This window comes from Cynoglossus semilaevis, chromosome 11 (genome assembly GCF_000523025.1).
Source record: "Cynoglossus semilaevis isolate Cse_v1.0 chromosome 11, Cse_v1.0, whole genome shotgun sequence".
Taxonomy (NCBI): domain Eukaryota; kingdom Metazoa; phylum Chordata; class Actinopteri; order Pleuronectiformes; family Cynoglossidae; genus Cynoglossus; species Cynoglossus semilaevis.
In genome coordinates this window covers 19,052,184-19,070,370 of record NC_024317.1, presented here as the reverse complement: position 1 = coordinate 19,070,370, position 18,187 = coordinate 19,052,184, and the positions used below count along the sequence as shown (strand labels likewise).

The 18,187-nt window shown below is 40.6% G+C and overlaps 1 protein-coding gene across 4 annotated transcripts in view; it reads left to right on the top strand.

Annotated features, from left to right (window-relative positions):
- The window catches only part of tox2 (TOX high mobility group box family member 2), a 123,084-nt gene that overhangs the window by 30,510 nt on the left and 74,387 nt on the right, over positions 1 to 18,187 (top strand). For 3 of the 4 annotated variants that reach the window (XM_025059913.1, XM_008321134.3, XM_008321133.3), the window contains exon 2: positions 13,891 to 13,983. In XM_025059913.1, the coding sequence (XP_024915681.1) occupies positions 13,942 to 13,983 (42 nt within the window). In that variant the 5' untranslated portion in view covers positions 13,891 to 13,941. Of the gene's footprint in view, positions 1 to 7,146; positions 7,809 to 13,890; positions 13,984 to 18,187 lie in introns of those variants that run through there. The other variant, XM_025059914.1, reaches the window with a different exon arrangement.

The following is an 18,187-nucleotide window of genomic DNA, read 5'->3' as shown; positions in this document are numbered from 1 at the left end:
AACCTTGGGGAAAAAAAACCCCTAGTTGCAGCCTGTGCACCCCCTAGTGGCAGCTTATGCACCCCCTTGTGGCAGCTTGTGCACCCCCGGGGGTTTGCACACCACACTTTGGTTATCCCTGATGTAGATGATAATAGTCCATAAACAGTTTCTACAGATTAATATTAGGTTGGGCACAAACAATTCCGATATGTTTAGATCAAATACATTCTTTGCCGCTGGAGGATTTCTGCTTGTAGACGTTTGTTGTTCCATTTGTTCCATTTTGGCAACAATCAGTCACGTAGACAAACGAAACCCGTGTCAAAAAACAAAGCTACAGGGTCTTGTACTGTAACGAGGGCTGAGCCAAATAGGAATAACCATCAAATAACTAAAAAAGAAATTCTGTCTTCTGTTTTCCTCTCCTGGTGTTCCCGTCCTTCACATCTCCCTCTGTTCTTCTTTGCTCTCTCTGTCTGTCTCTCTCTCTCTCTCTCTCTCTCTCTCTCTCTCATCAGCCCGTATTAGCTGCAAACGCAGGACTAAGTGGCTGTGACAACATTCTCAACTGCTCCAGCTGTCGTAGATTTATTGAGTTATTAAAATAATGTACTGTGATTAAAAATGCTAATTTTCCCTAAACGTGTTCCAGCTTACATTTATAATTATTTTTCCCTTTCATTCAAGTCTGATTTAATTACATGGAAAATGAAACAAGGCCCAATGATTCAATCTTTACAGCCAATTTTCGCCTCTGCACAGAAATGAATTACCTCATGATACCGAATAATTGTCCCGGGTGCGGGATTGGAAATGACAGGGAGCTTGTTCAAGAGGGAACGATCAAAGTATTTGCGCCGCAGTAATGTTTTATTCAGCATGAACTATTGGTTCGAGTCTTAGTTTGCAGCACGAGTGAACCACACACTGAGAGGTGAGGTCTGGTTTTATAGATAAATATATCTATATCTTCCCACTGTTCTAATATATAATGACCGCCTTCATCTTACATGCTACGTACGTTTACTTCGTAGTCAGAGCCCGTATTCTGCTGCTCCGGTCGTCCAGATGTCCCAGACATAACAGAGGCCTGTCAGCGATGTGGCCCAGCTCTAAATGGGTCACTCTCCTTGATATCACACGGCCCCCTCACAATGACCCCAGTGTTCATCTGATATTATAGCACACCAGGTGGCTCTCTGTAAAAGTCACAGCCAGAAGGAATGGACTGGATGGGTTTGTGAGCTCGCCACAGCAAGATGATTTATCCAATCAAAGAGACGACTGATTAAACCAGACCAAACGGCCTGTGGGTGGCGCTAGAAACGATTACATTTAGTTGGCCGTGACAATGTATGTTACAGTGAAATACATTTCTTGTCATGCTGAGCAATGATGATATACCTCGATTAATCATAATTGATCATAAATGTTAATAGAACAATTAATCATGACTAATTGCAGCCAGACTCAGTCCACATGAGAACAGTGTGTCATGTCCATTACCAAGCAGGGGCTATGCTAGGCTAAGCTAACCCTGTTAGCACTCTTCTCTTAGCTTTAACGTCAGCTCTGCCTCAAAGAATTCCATTAAGAGGGGATTCCTTTTACTAAGAACCACACATAAAAAGGATTGAGAATTCATTGGCTCATTCTGGCAGCCGATCTTCCAGACATCACCTTTAAAAAAATGCTCAATAATTTTTGGAATTCCATATTGAATTTTCCTTTCACTCCGTGATATCAGGAATCTTGATATGTGGGAAATACATTTCTCATTGATCTGTTGTGCACAGTTGGCGGAGCAGTATATGCACGGGTGTATATGGAACATAACCAGCTACATATGGGGAGCTCTGTCTACCCTGGGGAGGAGGGTAGCAACAAAGGGAGGTTGAAATGGAGAGGGGGGGTTGTGTGGGTAGGAAAGGAAATGGTAGGCTGCCAGTTCAGTGATTTCTGATTTATGGTTTGATTACAGTCCTGCCATCCATCTGCGAGCGCCTGCATCACATGAATGTTTTCTCACATGGCGGTGAGCGTCACCTTGTTCTGCTCATCGTCGACGCAGTAGCACAACATATATATATATATATACACACACACTGTGATTCAGAGATAAGATGGAAAGCGGCTTAATAGGCCGAACGCTCTGCTTTTCAGCAGTCTGGCAATCGGCCAGTGGTGTTTTTCTCCTGGTGGAGAAAATGATTACATACAATCGCTAATGCATGAAATGAATTACTGTAAGTTGGAAAAGAATAGAAAATGATATTTAGGTCTGCGTTACCTCTACTACTGAGGAGACTGAATGCTTTTTTTGAAGTGCATATTTAAATGAAAAGGCAATTTTTATAAATTCAAAATGTATTGTGGCATGAAAATATTACTATATGTATATCCATCCATCCATCCATCATCAACCGCTTATCCGGGGCCGGGTCGCTATATATATATTTGTGTACAATTAATCATCAGACTTCTGACTGGAAATTCACATTGAGAGCTCAAGTGATTGGACATTGGTGGGAGAGAAAAACAGCAGCGAAACATCCTCATGTTCTTAAGCCAGTCTCCATCCACCTGTTTTATACCAGCGCTGTTGTATGAAAAGGATGGCAGTGCAGTGAAGTGGTCAGTGTCTGATATCATGTCGTCCTGTGGCGTCCATTCAACTGACGCTCATTCTTCTCAGGCCTTCAGACGCCGCCTGTTACTTTAAATTCCTACACTGCACGGTCTGTACCCGAGGCTCCAGAGTGAGTGAAGTGCAGTACGTTTGAGTTCACCTTGTTGCACAGACAGCTTAGAAAAAGGCCAGTTCACAACCCACAGGTTGATTCCATGATTCAGCTTATTAAAAATGATGTGTTCAACAATATATAATAAATACAAAACAGTCTTGACTACCAAAATATACATGAATTTAATGCAGCCTCAATATGAAAAATAAGTTACATAATTGGAGAAATACATTGTAATGGCTGAAAAACAAATTAAAGTGAACATAAAAAGATGTTTAGATAGAGTGGATGTTAATTGATGCCTCGTAAAGGTTTAAGAACAATTTTAGATTTTTTTATGTTGACGTTTCCTCAATATTTTAACTCACTAAAATATCCTAAACAAAAGTGGTTATTGAGATCTTTCTATAAATGATATGCACACCATAAATGTTGTTTACTAATTCACCTTCACTTTATCCTGCAGTTTTAACACTTTGTTTATGTAGGATATTTATGATCTTAAATTAACATTTTTAACACGTGTTTGTTAGCTCTTATAATTCAGCATTTCCGGAGAATTGTTTTGTAGAATCAATTTCAAGTCAGTTTTATGTTCAAACTGTTAAAGTGGTAATTCAGCATTTTTCATTATCTAATTAAAACATACACTATGGGATGGATGATGACATTTTATTATTTTGTTTTTGCTTTTGTTTCAAAAGTTCGTAAGAACACTTTGTTTCATATGTCAATGGGCACACAATAGAATTGTTTCCCAAAGACATGGTCGCGACCCTCAGGTGGGTCGCAAGAGATTTTTTTTTTTTGTGGGGGGGGTCGTCTCGCATCATGTTTCCCAGGAGTTTACGAATAATGTATTGACTTGGGCCGCGAAGGTTTGTGACTTTTGAAATATGGGACCCCAGAAAAAAAGTTTGGGAAACTGCACTATAGTACTTTAATGTACTTCAAGAATATTATTTTTTTTACAAAGGAAAATATTTCCTGTTAAATATCTTTTTCATGGCTCCAGATTTAAAGATACCAAACCACATGACCCAAATTCACAGAAGTAAAAAAAAAGAACTATCTCCAGTGACCCAGTACTGTTGCTGCCACAGTACATGTATCATTTTACCTGTGATTTACATGATCTGCTTCTCCAATGGAAACAACTAAGCCAGCCATGATAAAACCTCACAGTTTTAGAGTTCACCACAACAACTAAGAACAGGTATGAAAAGATGGCAACAGAAACCTGTAGACGTGCAGAGAGTGAGAGATGATCCGTCACTGGTTCCTACATCGGCAGGTACATTAGAATATAAATGTCTCTGACTCAAAGGTTACGACCCATAAAGGCTTGGCGGGGCGAGTGTGGGGGGGGTTGATTTGGACAGAGTGTGCAGAGGAGAGAAATGTCAGAGTGAGAATGGCAGGAAACGTGTTAGTGACAAGGAAAAAGCTGCCCCTCATACTCTAGAGCTCCGATGAGTAAAAATAGGGCATTGGGCAAGAAGGCAGGAAACCAGCAGAGCGAGGCCTCTAGTAGGAATTTCTTCTGGGGCGAAGAGATAAGAGACTTAACTCCCTCTTGTCTGGGCCCGGCTGGCTTTAACATGCGACATGTGATCACTGATCACATATGTAGAGATGGACGGAGGAAGAGGAGGAAGAGGAGTTGAAGAAATTTGATTTGTTCAATCACTGTCTATTTGCATGAATGTGTGTGCGTTAGCCTGCCCTGACTCGTCGTAGGCTGTAGCACATCTGCACAGCTTTTTCTCGTTCTATTAAGTCGTGACAGTAATACACACACACACAGTTATGCACATTCAGCACACACACTTAGACGTTGTGGAAAGTACCGTGTGTTCATGTGTGTATGTGTGAAGTTCCTCAGGTTGTGGAGTGGAAGTGAGACAATGAACAGTGCTCTTATCAGACTCCTGACAGAGCTTCCAACCTTATAGGCAAACATATCACACTGAATATTTGAAACAAAAATGACCTCTGCACCACAGGCATCAGCACCTCCCCCCCATTCCCTCCCCCACTACTGACAGTAGGCAACATTGTCAGGCCTTCCATGGAACTCTAGGGTCGGCCTGATAATACCTCGCCATCCTTGAAGGATCATTGCATTTTCAGAATAAAACATCTTTTACTTTCTTCTGTTAGTATCAGAGTCTGGATGACCTGTTGTTGTGAAACACGATTTTCATTTTCAGTTACATTGAGGGCAACTGGACGGAGTAGGTTTCTTGATGACCTTTCACCTCTCACCCAAGAGGCAGAACTGAAGAAGCCTCTTTGATGAGAGGAGAAACATCTTCAAGTAACCTACTCCGTCCAGACACAATGAAGCAAATTAGTAAAACTGAAGTATACTTTCGCACTGTGTCCCACTGCAGCCTGGTACCAAAATGACAATGAAGGACTGGCACTGGTCCCTGGACCGGGGGTTAGGGACCCCTGCCTTAAAAGACCATTGACTGTATAAAGCAGAGAGTGGGTTTAATAAAAAAGTGATTAGAGGTTGGGCTAACAGGTCTACAGGACAGTCTACACCGCCTTGACCCAATGGCTGCTGGGATTGGCTCCAGCTCCAACCACGACACTGAAACTGATTTAGCAGTAGAAGATGAGCGGATTGGTGAAAGGTGCACCACCCAAACACCCAACACTGGTGGAACATGGGTTTGGTTGATCCACATTTGCCAAATCATAATTCAAACTTTCGCTGTTAAAACAACTGACAAAGACAGAAATCAAAAGTAATTTCCTTGAAGGTGTGGTCGAAATAAAATCTTCACCTTTTCTGGTGTGAATACTGTTACATATCAGTTTTAAATACCAACCGTGCTAGTATTTTCCAGACCAACCTACAGTCCCTCATTTGTCACCACTCCCCTACCGGACAGTATCACTGGGTGTTAAGCAGAGAAATTCTCCAAAATGTAAAGGAGCTAAAAAGCTGAATTCTAAAGTAGAGAGTCAAACGTCCTACATCTGTGTTTCATGGATCAGTGGATCAGTGTTACATAATTGCCCTGGCGTGTCCTTGTTGTGTCTTCCTGCTGTCAGGTTGAGGCCACAGCCTTCCTTTCAGCAATATTACTGTAAATGACAATAACCTCAATACCTGTCAGACGTCTCTGTTTCTCTCTCCCTCTCTCCACTCTCTCTTACTCCAAACCTCGCTCTATCTTTGTGATCCCATTTCATCTTCATACCCCCCCTCCCCTCCCCTCCCCTCCTCTCTCTCTGTATTCCTTCCTCTTCCTCCCCTCATGGTCACTCTCTTAAGTGATTGCTACATTTCATCTCATGGTAAATCAGCCGTCGGCGCAGTGAGCTCCCATTATGCAAATGATGGCCAATTCAATTTTGGTTGGTCAGAGGGGGAATGTCTAATTAGGGGGCGCCGTGGCACTCAAAGAAGGACGCAAAAGAGGAGAGCGGGAGAGATGGGAACAGAGATGCAGACGTAGAAAATACAAGTTTTACTGTAATTATTTAAATCTTAAGGCAAAATTGACAGAATGTCAGATGTTTCAAACATGTGGCACAGGGCCCACTTCCTGCCTGCGAACACCACCAAATCTGGCCCATAACTAGATGTCAAAAATGATTTGAGGATTTTTTTGAAAATATGTTTCAATTGTTTTGTTTGTTAATTAATAAACTGTAGCCATGTATATAGGTTTTATAGGATTACATGAGAGTTTTAAATATATCTACACATGTGGGGACACTTTTTGGTTTTTGGGGAAACTAAGCAGGTCCCCAAGGGAATTATGAGGGTTATTTTAGTTTGAAGTTGGGATGGAATTAGAGTGAGAGCAGGAAAATAATTATGAAGTGCTGGGAAATATAAAAAACTGTAAGTGTTTTGACTGTTTCTGCACATCTAATCTTACTGTATGTGACCATATTTGTATGTGTATAAAAGATCAACCTCTCTCTCTCTCTCTCTCTCTCTCTCTCTCACACACACACACACGGACAGAGGATCCAGCTGAGATCAGCAGCTCCACCCCAGGCCGTCTAATATTCTGTCAGCACAACTCAAGAATCTCAATTGGACTCTTTGGGAGGCATTAATTCAAAGCACCGTAACAATGCTCTGTGAAACCAAATCAAGTGCCTGTAGTCAGCAGATCAAGTCGCAACTCCTCAAACCCACTCTCTCACCCTAGCTCTCTCTCTCTCTCTCATCCACTCGCTCTGATGATGTGACTGAACTTCTAAATTCGCTGAACGCTACAAATTTCGCTGCGTTTGTCGCTCGCACGTCAATGTGAAAAAATCACTACAAAAACAAACACTACAAAACATTACAATAATAAAGATAAATAATGAATTTCTTCATTTTGACACACAGGATGCAGTTCATTAAAATAAAAAGCAAAAGTGACAAATAAAACTTGTTTGTGAACCTGAAATTTAGGTTAGTTTACAGAAGTTTTCTTTAAAACATTTTTTTTTACATAATTGTAAAATGCCCTCAATTGTCAAATTTTAAATACAATAAAATAGTTTTGTTTATTTTCCCACTTGATTATCACTCATTTTCCTCTGTTGCTGTTGTGTCGGCGAGGATACATGTTTTTGTTTTTGCCATTAAATCAATTTGATTAGCTTTAAAAATAGTGCCATAGTATAAACAAAAAAACCCCCCAAAAAACCATGTAGCTTTTTTATGAGCTCCGTCTCACTCTAGCCATCTGTTTACTTCCTTCAGCACGATCATTTGTGGTATTAAACCCTGCTCTGCTTGTTAGTTGTTGGTTTGTCAGTTGTGTTATTGTAAAATTCTGTAGGTTTATTATCAGGAAACAGCATTGTAAAAAAAGAAGATGAAAGGCTTAAAAAACAGAAAAAAAACCCCAACAAACCATAAATGTATTTTTTTCCTTTTCAGTATCAGCAGGAGGGACATAGTCTGTACTTCAGGTTTTCACTCTGACTACCTTCATTTCTGTGTAATACACAAAGAGAGACAGAAGAAGTCATTTGTGAGAGGGAACAAAGCAAAATGATAACATCTGTGATGCCATTTTTCAACTGTCTGTCTGCTACTTACTTCAACTCGAGGTAGATTAATTTTTTTAATAACACTTAATCATTTGAAATAGAAAACAAAACTTAATGTTTTAATTATGTGCTTTAATATATTCTATAAAAAGAAGAAGAAGTAGAAACCCACCAGGGTACAGAGCCAGCCTTTAATTACATCAGTAAATCCAGTCTTCTGCTGAGGTGGCCCAAACATATAGTTAGTTATATTATAGTTAATGAAACTTATCTTGTACGTGCACTCGGCTGTACTTTGTATACTTGGTTGAGTAAAACTTTAGAAGGCGCTGGTGAATTTCACACCTCAGCAGAGCTGTGCTCTGTTGTTTTGTTCCTGAAGCTCGGCTTTCTGTGTCGCAGTAGAGACGGAAGTCAAGAGCAAGTGAAGGGGGGGGGGGGGTCAGAGCTGTGAAAAGTCAGAAGTTGTTGATTTTGTCTTGAGACATTTTACTACTTCTCAACTTTAAGTTGTAGATCTGGTTACTGTGTATTGTTACAATACCAGTACAATGTTGGGGTCGTTTTTTTTTCTAGACTAGGGTTTGGTGACAAGTCCAGAGAATCTAAAGTCCAGAGAAAATATAAATGTCGTTCTTCCACACACACATACAGTGATGTTACTGTACGATGTTACTTTAGCTGACTCCAAACCCTAAACCCCAACGTTTCAGTGTATCCCAGTATCAGTGGGTGGGGTGGGGGGGTGGGGGGTGGAGGTCCATGCTGTCGGTTATAAATAGCCTTTAGCTCTAATGCTGCTATTGGCTGGATAATCCCAGAGGTGTGATCAGTGTTGGCCTGAGGCAGGTAGTAGCTGCTGGGTTCATGCCTTGGTTATGGTTGAGCTCCTTATGTGTTTTACTCTTTACCTTACACACACACACACACACACACACACACACACACCACTCCCACTGCACTTACAAACACAATGCATGGAAACCGATCTGGTCTGCAGTCAAGTGCAACATGAAGGTAACACACTGTAGCCATTGATTTGTGTAGAACTTGACTATGAATATCTGAACAACTGTGATCAATGCGTACAGAACAGTGATCCAATTCTATGAGTCATTCCCACTGTGAAATGATGGCTTGTATTAAGTATTGTGTACCGTAGCTTTAAAACGGTCGCAAGACTCATAAAGTACTGTATGATACTGTAATTAGCGTCTTTTCCTGGTACAGCCTCTGCCCTGTATAAACATTTAAATGTCAGTGTCTCCAATGTCCAACCTCACAGATGGTACTTTCAGTGTAGTAGATGAGTCAACATTATAATTTTCTTTTTTTTTTTTATAAAATAGAAAAGCTGAGAGAGTTGCATGAAGTGTTGCTTCCAAAAACTGAACAGGTCTGACCCTCGCTGGGCCTCGGACCTGAAGTTGAAGTCTCCACAAACACATTCTAGGTGATGATGATGATGGTGTTTTACACTTAAGATTCTTAGAATAATAATAAAAAAAATCCAATCAGCACAGAGATACTGAGCTGAACTAAACTGAACTGCAAGTGCTGTGGCGTGCACGCTGTACATTGAGTACGAAACTCGCGCCCCATTTATGTATAAATATGGCATGTGTGCAAAGCAAAGTTATTGTGTGCGTCCGTGCACCGGTTGTAAATACTGTATAACGTAGATGAGTGATTGGGTTTCATCATAAGCCCGTCTGGACCCTGCATTCCTCTCATTGGTGGAGTTTCAATGTGTGCAGGCCTCACAGCTAATCTGGGAAGAATGTTGTCTACAGACACACACACACATGTGTTCCATTAAATCCAGATCTGCGTAAATAATATAATAGCAACTGCTAATGTTACAGGTAACTGTAATCCCACAGCTGTGCCCCTGGCTTTACAGTGCCCCCACCAGCTCAGCCCATAAAAAGCCAGAGCCTGCACTCATATCTAATGAGTAGGTGTAGCAGCACAGGGTCTGCTGTGCTGTGGGGAGAAACAAGAGTTTTGATTTTGAAAAAATATTTTGTGGAATAATTTTGGAAATAAAAAGTTTTTATACCCACATATACTGTATATGTATATATACATACACATATATACATAAATATATATGTATATATAGATATATACATACAGTATATATTTACATATATAAATATATACGTATATATATATTTGTGTGTGTATGTATATGTACATAAGGTATATGTATATATACATACACATATATACATAAATATATATGTATATATAGATATATACATATATATTTACACATATAAATATATATGTAAATATATATGTATATATACATATTTGCATATATGTATATGAGTATTGTCATTACTCATCGACCCAGACAGCCATCACTGGATCTTTATGTCCATTGTCTGATGTTACTGCTGATGTGACCTATCAAGCGACATGGCAACGTTTCCTTTTCGTGTTTGTTTTTTTTGGGGGGGAAGTCCCACTTGTCCACAAACAGTTGCAGCTACGGCTACAAAGTTCAGAGGATGCCAGTGTTTTCCTGGTGTGGTGCAGCAACTTCCTGTCACTGCAAACCAAAATGAGTCGTAATATCTGAGTGAGCAAATTGGTTAGACAACGTACCTTTTTTTTCCACCGCCGTATTACCTTTTGTGGGTTTAGAGATTGTTTAGCATTGTCCCTCTGAAATATTCATGCCATTCTTGGTAGAGAAATCTTATTAAAAGCATATGTTGCTACAAACCCATTCTAGCTTACAAGCCTTTGGGGGAGGCTTCTTTTTTTATATCCATTCTTGATACCCAACTCTGAGGAACAAACTATTTAAAGCATCTTCCAAACTGTAACTTATATGATTTTAGAGTCCTATTGTGGCTATTTGAACAGTGTGTTGCAGGCGACAGTTTCAAAAATGATTCATGCGTCACATATTGTTTTCCTAGTGAAAACACTTTCCATGCCTGTGAGTAAATGTTTCAAGCAAATTAGCAAATTAGTAAACAATCCAAAACTCTTATTGCATTCTGGGAACTATTCCAGCTACACTAAAAACATGTTATGTTTTGTTTTTAAAAACTTAACTCCAGGGTGTGAAGGAGAGGTGACCGGGTCGAGTACGTCTGAAGTCGAGGGTGAAAACCCAAACAAAAGGTGTCAGGGAACAAGTGTAGAGAACAATGCTTCTTGCACTTGCAAACCCTCGTGAGCCAGCGAGTAAATGTGAGGAGTCTGGCTCTGGCAGTTGTGGGTGCCAACACTCCTAATGAGTCTGTCAGGGCCAGTTAGCGTAGCCAGACCTGCTTGTGTCCCCTCCAGGCCACAGACAGCTGTTATTAGCCCCGTAATGGCATGCCACAGGGCCAGATTATCCTGGCACACTGGAGAAATATCAAACATTCACTTATTCTCACGCTGCGGACGCTTGGCTGGACGGGGCCGCCTTTCTTTGAGGCATTTATTTAGCTGCGATGCTGGCAAGCCACCTAACAAGAATGAAAACAGTCTCCAGCGAGGCATGTGGTTAGCAGACACAGTAGCTGCTTGGCTAAAGAGAAAAGGCATAGTACGTATGACTGGAGGATGTACAAGGACTAAGACACCGATTTCCGATATTCTCCGACGGTGCTAATGAAATCAGATCAACAAACACTGTTATATAATTGTCAACAGCTGGAGAAATAGGTATTTATTTTTTACTATAGAATCAGATGTATATCCTAATGCTTCTCTGCTGGAGCTGGAGGCTGAGCTCCGGCGGAAAAAATGTGTTTAAAAGTGTTTTGTTTTTCCTTTCTATCGGGCAGCGTCATCATTTTTGCTAACGGTATCGACGGGATGACCACAGCCGTCCACTCATCTGTTTTCACCTCTCATAATGAGCGCAGGAAAATCAAAGCCTTACACAGCAAATATGTCTGTTTATGTACAGCCTGTACGGCTTGTGCATTCAGCCACATACAGTAGGCCCTCCACCCACATCAGCATTCTATAATGCATACACTTCACTGCACTGCATAGAATGCTGCTTATAGAGTATAAATCACACTTTGAGCTTGTGTTCCACACCGCGAGCCTGCTTTAGTTTAAATATCTGCCCGGTGTTGCAGTGGTTCGTGACAAACTGCATTTTAACCACTGTACTGGTATATATTCAAAATCTGTATTTTGATGTTGTTTCTATGAGGCTTAGGGAAACTGATGAACATCGGTTTGTTACGTTACACTGGCCAATCATTTCGTGGTATCGGTTTTGTTTTTGTTTTGGGGAAACGGCGACATTGTGGAAATTTCAGGATTTTAGGGTTTAATCTTTGTTCCCCTTTTAAGTTTCATTCAGTTGCTTAGGACAGAATATTTTCAAATTATTGTGAAAATGAGGAAAATAAAAATAATATAGAACCGTCTGTCCTCATGACTCATCTTGTTATGCATTATTACATTCAACAAAGGTTAATAAAGTGGGGGGCGTGTCCCACTAGAGGACCTGTGCATATTTATTATGGGTTGACACAGCTAGCCACATTTTTTTTTGCCCTAGAAAGAAATATGAAGTTATTTGTAATTGGTTTAAAAATTAAGAAATTAATGTTTCAAATGAAGTTGTTTTTTTTTAAGTTGTTTAGAAACTATAATTTTGACTGTGTTGACAAAAGAGGCATCGCTGCAAAAAAAAGTTTGGAAACCACCAAAGCTATAAGAGACGTACAGAAATGAATCATTTTATCGACACGCTCACATTTTCACAGCTTTGCAAATCAGTAAGAGATTTGATATAAAAACTGCACGTACTGGCTGTTAGGCAGTGGAATAAATGCTGAATAAATTAAGTTAAAGGGGGGAAAAAGGCAGAGTTTAAAAAGTGTAAGATCTGAAGTGATTTCTGTGATGTACCATTACCATGACTGTGAACCATGGTGTGAACACCACTGAGCTGCACAGTCTCTTCCTGGCAGGAACCACTTGTTGAAAATCATTAGCTTTCCAACCACACAGGGCTCTGCCAACACTTCTGCAGGTCGTCTTGCACAGCTGAAAGCCACACAGGGAAGCACATGATGGAGCTGGCAGGGGTGCAGAGAACCCACTGCACCGCAATTATCCACAGTGTAAAATACAGAAAGTTGGAGGCAACAGCTACAGCAGGAAGTCTGGATACCAAACACCTCAGCTGGGCTCCATTAGTGCTGCTGATGACCAAATCTTATCCATTATAATGTGTGGCACATCACCATGAGGGGATGGGATCTGACATAGCAGCCAGGGTTCAGGTTTCTTTGTGTTTCAGTGGGAATTTATGGCAGTGATTTCAATAACAAAATGGGCATCACAAGCAGAACTGCAAGACAAACACTAGGTGCTCTACAGTACTGATTCATATTAACAAGCAGGTTACTTTTGAACAAAATAGACTTCAAAAACATATAATGAAAACTTAGATCACTTTCCTGATATTTTAGCCTTTACGCATGACTTTTACATGTCATTTATCTTAACGCTCCATCTATTTGCCCCTGACTTGGCCCCCTGTCAAACTTTAGGACCAATTGTGGCCCTCTAGTCAAAAAGGTTACCCACGTCTGGTTTAGATAAATAGAACGGTGATAAATATTGAAATATTTTAACTTTTTGGATCACAAAAAAAAAAAACAATTGTATGATCAGGTTAGAACATAGAACTTTTAGAATTTTTCTTTTTTCTGTTTAATATTTACAAAAAAGGCATCATTGTCTGGGTGTATGTTTTTGCCAATTGTCAAGTGCTTATTGCTAACAGTATTTGTCCAACACAACAGTAATCCTACAGTCTGCTGCGGACACTACCAACTCAGCTACACACATGTCACATGTTGCACATTTCTCACTAAAACTCTTTATATCCAGTTGAAAATTTGCTAGCTCTAAAGCTAAATGCCTCACGTTCTTTCAGAAGGTCTTTAAAGAAGCTACAAAATTAAATTAGCATAAAAGAACGATGCTCAATCGCACCCCCTGTAGGGTAAAAAATGGAGTTGCGTGTTCTTTGTTTACAAACTCCGAAATGACTCTTCCTTGATACTTAAGTCAGAATCACTTCATCCATCTGTGATTTCCCTGTTGTCATCCTTGTAAAACAGGTGACTTTACCATTGTTTTCTTCTTTACTTTTCAGAGCAGATACGTTGCGGCTGATCGAGGCGTGAGGCTCTACAGTTCCCTGCCCATGCGCCCGAACCCTGACGGCAAGAGACTGCCCTCTACTAGGGTAAGAAAGTTGTCTTCCTACAGACCTCCTGTTACACAAGAATTTTCAGGTCACATCAACTGACACTGAGACATGACCATGAATGCATCACTGTGGGTGTTTGTTTGACCATGGAATGTTTCCTTATAGATAAAATAACAACAACGACAGAGAAGTAATAGTTCTGAAGGAAAAGTAGTTGAATTTTTTTAACTTTCTCTCAGTAAGCTGATTTACCGAGACATCAAAGTTAAATTATTGGACTATTTTATTCACGACTGTAATTGTCAGAAAGGAAGGAGATTGGCCTCATTGAAGTTTAGCGACGCAGCACTCAGACTACTTTGACTTTGACAAAGTGCTGGAACAGTCGGAACAGTCCACCTGGTTTGTCTGTAGTTTTTAATTTAAGTCAAATCTTTCATTGTTGGAGAAATCATAATTAGAATCTGGCTTATCCTGCTTTTATGTGTTTACGTAACAATGGGGAGAAAATGAATGAACAAAAGAGCAAAAAGAGACAATTTAATTTCTTATGACTCCCCCTTCCTCCCCCCTACCTTTTTTTTTCATGTCTCACTTCATGCCGCTGAGTTTTCGAATTATCTCCTCACTGGCCCCAGAGGCTCAGTGAGCGAGTGAGTAAGACAGAGAGAGACAGACAAAGTGAAAGCTGCGTAATATTGTTGGTGTGCACACCTTTTTTTTAATTACAACAGAGATTGTATTGATGTCTTAGGCCACATGTCCTAAATCATTTATCAAGGAGAGAGAGAGAGAGAGAGAGTGCTAACAAAGCATTTCTGAGAAAGTCACCCTTCCCCACCCCCGCCTGCAATAATATGTTATCTGAAGTGAATATGGACAATGCTGTTGTGTGCACTTACAAATCATAGAAGTGAGTCCCTTGTCAGGACGTGTGAGGTAGTTAAGATGTCCATCTGCAAGTCGTTGCTTTGTGTTGTGCAGATTTAACAGCATGTCATCTGCATATATAGATTCATGAAAAAAACCAGGGCTGCAGAGATGAAGGCGTGAGGCTCGTTCATTGATTTATCACAGAAAAACAGTATGGCTTTTATGGCAGATTGTTGCTGTAACTCACAGTCAATACACACACACTGTCATTTTCACACACTTCAGGAAAAGTTTTTGTTTCACAAACCACGTAGAGCTCGAAATATCATCTCAACACCCAGCATGCATTCGGTGTGGCTTTAGCTTCTGGTCTGACGCGGACAGCGTATGAGAGCAGCCTCACTGAGCGTTGAGTCTACGGTTGACAAGCCGACTGACAAAGGAAATGCCATTGACTGTAGACTGATTAATATTGTTGAGGTTTTCAAGGAAGTTTGGAAAGTCGCAACACGTTCTACAAGCCATAGTCCAGTTGCACAGTAATGACTAAAATCAACCACTGATTGAATTAATAATTCAATCATTTGGATTTGTCATAAATAATAACGTGTGTGCAGCTACCACCGAAAAGGTTTTTTGTTTTTTTTTATATTTCAGAATGTTGATTAATCATGATTAATCACACTTAATCACAATCACAATTATCATGATTAATCCACGGCTGCCCTGTGATTAATCAGACTGAAGTCCAATCGTTTCTCAGCCCCCACAGTATAAATAGAAACTAAAAAAAAAAAAAAAAAAGAAGATGGATAAATGTTGATGCAGAGCCAGAAACAATGTGCACCTTAAGTTCCCTCCGTGTTTTCTGTTTTGCAGCAACACGCTGCAATTCATCAAAAGGAGACAGCGTATGCTATTTTCTGCCACATTCTTTGGTTTTCCTCTCATTTCCTTTTGACTGTTATTACCTTGGTGTAGCATCACAACAGTAGCAGCAGACTGTAGCTACAGGCTGCACGACGAGCACAGGAATATAAACCACTTACCATGCAGGAGGAAACCAGACATTTTTCCATTGCACTTATCAGGTGTTGTGGTGAGAGCAAGTGCAAAAGGTGCAGTAGGTCTCTGCCCCCCCACCCTCCTTCCCTCTTAACCCCCAGCTCGTCTCACCCATTTCTGCTTCCTCCCCTCTTCCTATCCCTGCACACCCATTTTTTTTCTTCATACTCTCCCCCTGATCTCTATCTCTGGCCCTCCCACATCTTACCACCACCACCACTTCCACCTCCACTGCACTCTCCATACATGGTTCAGTTAAAAGTGGGCTTGGAACTTCCGTAGCACCCCCGCCTCTCACCCCATTGACAACCACCACTACTCTTCTCTTTGTCATACTAACCTCCGACTCCTGCTCATCACCTCTGTGTTTCCTGTCAAGGTGCGCTGCACCCCCACCCTCACCCTCACCCTCGCCCTCACCCAACCACTCACTGAGCCCTTTTACTCTCTCCCTTCTCCTCAACATCTATTGTGCCTTTAGTTCACTGTTTCAAATGCTCAGTGCAAAGGACACGACCCACGGAGCTCTCTGAATTAATCAGACCATTCCCTCAAGCAGTACTGAAACGTGCATGTACATCTAATACGGAGGTCTCCAACCTCTGGCTCTTGACTCACATACAGCACTTCAGGGTTTTTGCAATGTGCGCATGCAGGATGGTATTTAAATTTTGTTAATGGACTCGAATCAATCAGTGTGGATTTGGAGTTTGTTGCTAACAAAACAACATAATGTCACTGTGCTCTTTATCCTATAGTAACAATGTAAAGATTTGTTACAACGCTAAATTTGCATCTAGTGTTTTTCTGTGGTATAATAGGTAAACAACAACAAAAATGCTTCCTTTATGTAACCCTACATAGCACTGTAGTAGTACTACATTAAACGTATATACACTGCACTGCTGTCTCTATTTAAACAGTTGCATTTTTCCGTTTGTGCGGTTTTCAAATTGACTTAGTAGCGAAATGATAAAAATGGCTCTTTTGGAGTTGAATGTCAACAAAGCTTGGGTCGCCAGTCCATCTTAGGGGCATCAATGTAAAAATGGTCATACGGTCGTGGATTCGAAAAATCTAAAATTCATGGGAATTAAACAAAGACTTTGTTTGTGAGTCATTACATGAACATTAAAATCAGGGCTAAAAATAGAGGAATGTACATGAAGTCTAGAGGGTGGTAAAATGAGAACAAAGAAAACAAAAATCTAAACCTACCACAGACTAAGCTTTGACCGCTGCACCACTGTACAGCCCTAAAGAAAATTACAGCCAATAATAAAAGTTCTGTAAATGACACTGGGTTATTGTTGATGGTTATATTTCATCAAACGTTAAATAAACACAGGGCTTGTTACGTGTCACTGCCGCCGGTCACACGACTACAGGTGTCACTGACACCCAATCACGACATGCGTTGAAGTCAATTCACCAGGAGCTGCTGGATTGAGGGGTTTGTTGGATGAGCATCAGTGTCGTCTTTTCAGGAAGTCAGACTGTTTGAGCAACATTGTACTTTTGTTGTTGTTGTTGTTGTTGTTGTTTCAGCTCCACTGTCTTGACAGTAATATATAGGGTGAAGGTTCAAAATGTACTGCAGCACAAAGATGACAGGATTGTTTCAGGGCTCTCTGTCTCTGCCTCTTTCCAGCTTCCCCCTCTCTCTCTCTCTCTCTCTCTCCCTCTCTCGCTCACCCTTTCCAAGCTGATTCTGAGCCTTGCATAATCAATTAGGGAGAGAGTGAGAGATGGTGTAGGGGCTTCAGCTTCCATATTTTGGTGTGATATTAATATTGCATGAGCACCATTCTGTAGCGAATATCTAAGAGACTGCCTATTAGAGCAGCAGCAGCAGCAGAATGTCTCACACACACACACACACACACACAAACACACAGAAGGATAAAGGATCGAGCGAGAGCGGTGTGAAATCGGTCAGGATCAGACACGCGTTGTTATAATTAATGTTTAGCTGATTTATTTTGGTGGTTTAATAAGAGTTCCTCATTTTTTCTGCTCACTACCTCGTGTTTGTTTATCTTGACGCGGTTCGCACCGCACCACACGGTGCGCACGTGGGGGTGTTGATGAGAACTAAAGGATGTTTCACTGTAATTGGCCTGAGAATGGAATAATAAGTCATGACCAATTGAATAAATAAAGACGAACAGGAACACAACGGTGAAATATGAACACTGCCGAGAGATCATTTAAACCAAGACTGATGCTGTCTGTTGTTTGGATTTTTATTTATGAAACATTTATAAATAAAACAATCGTTTGTTATACATAAAGTATATAT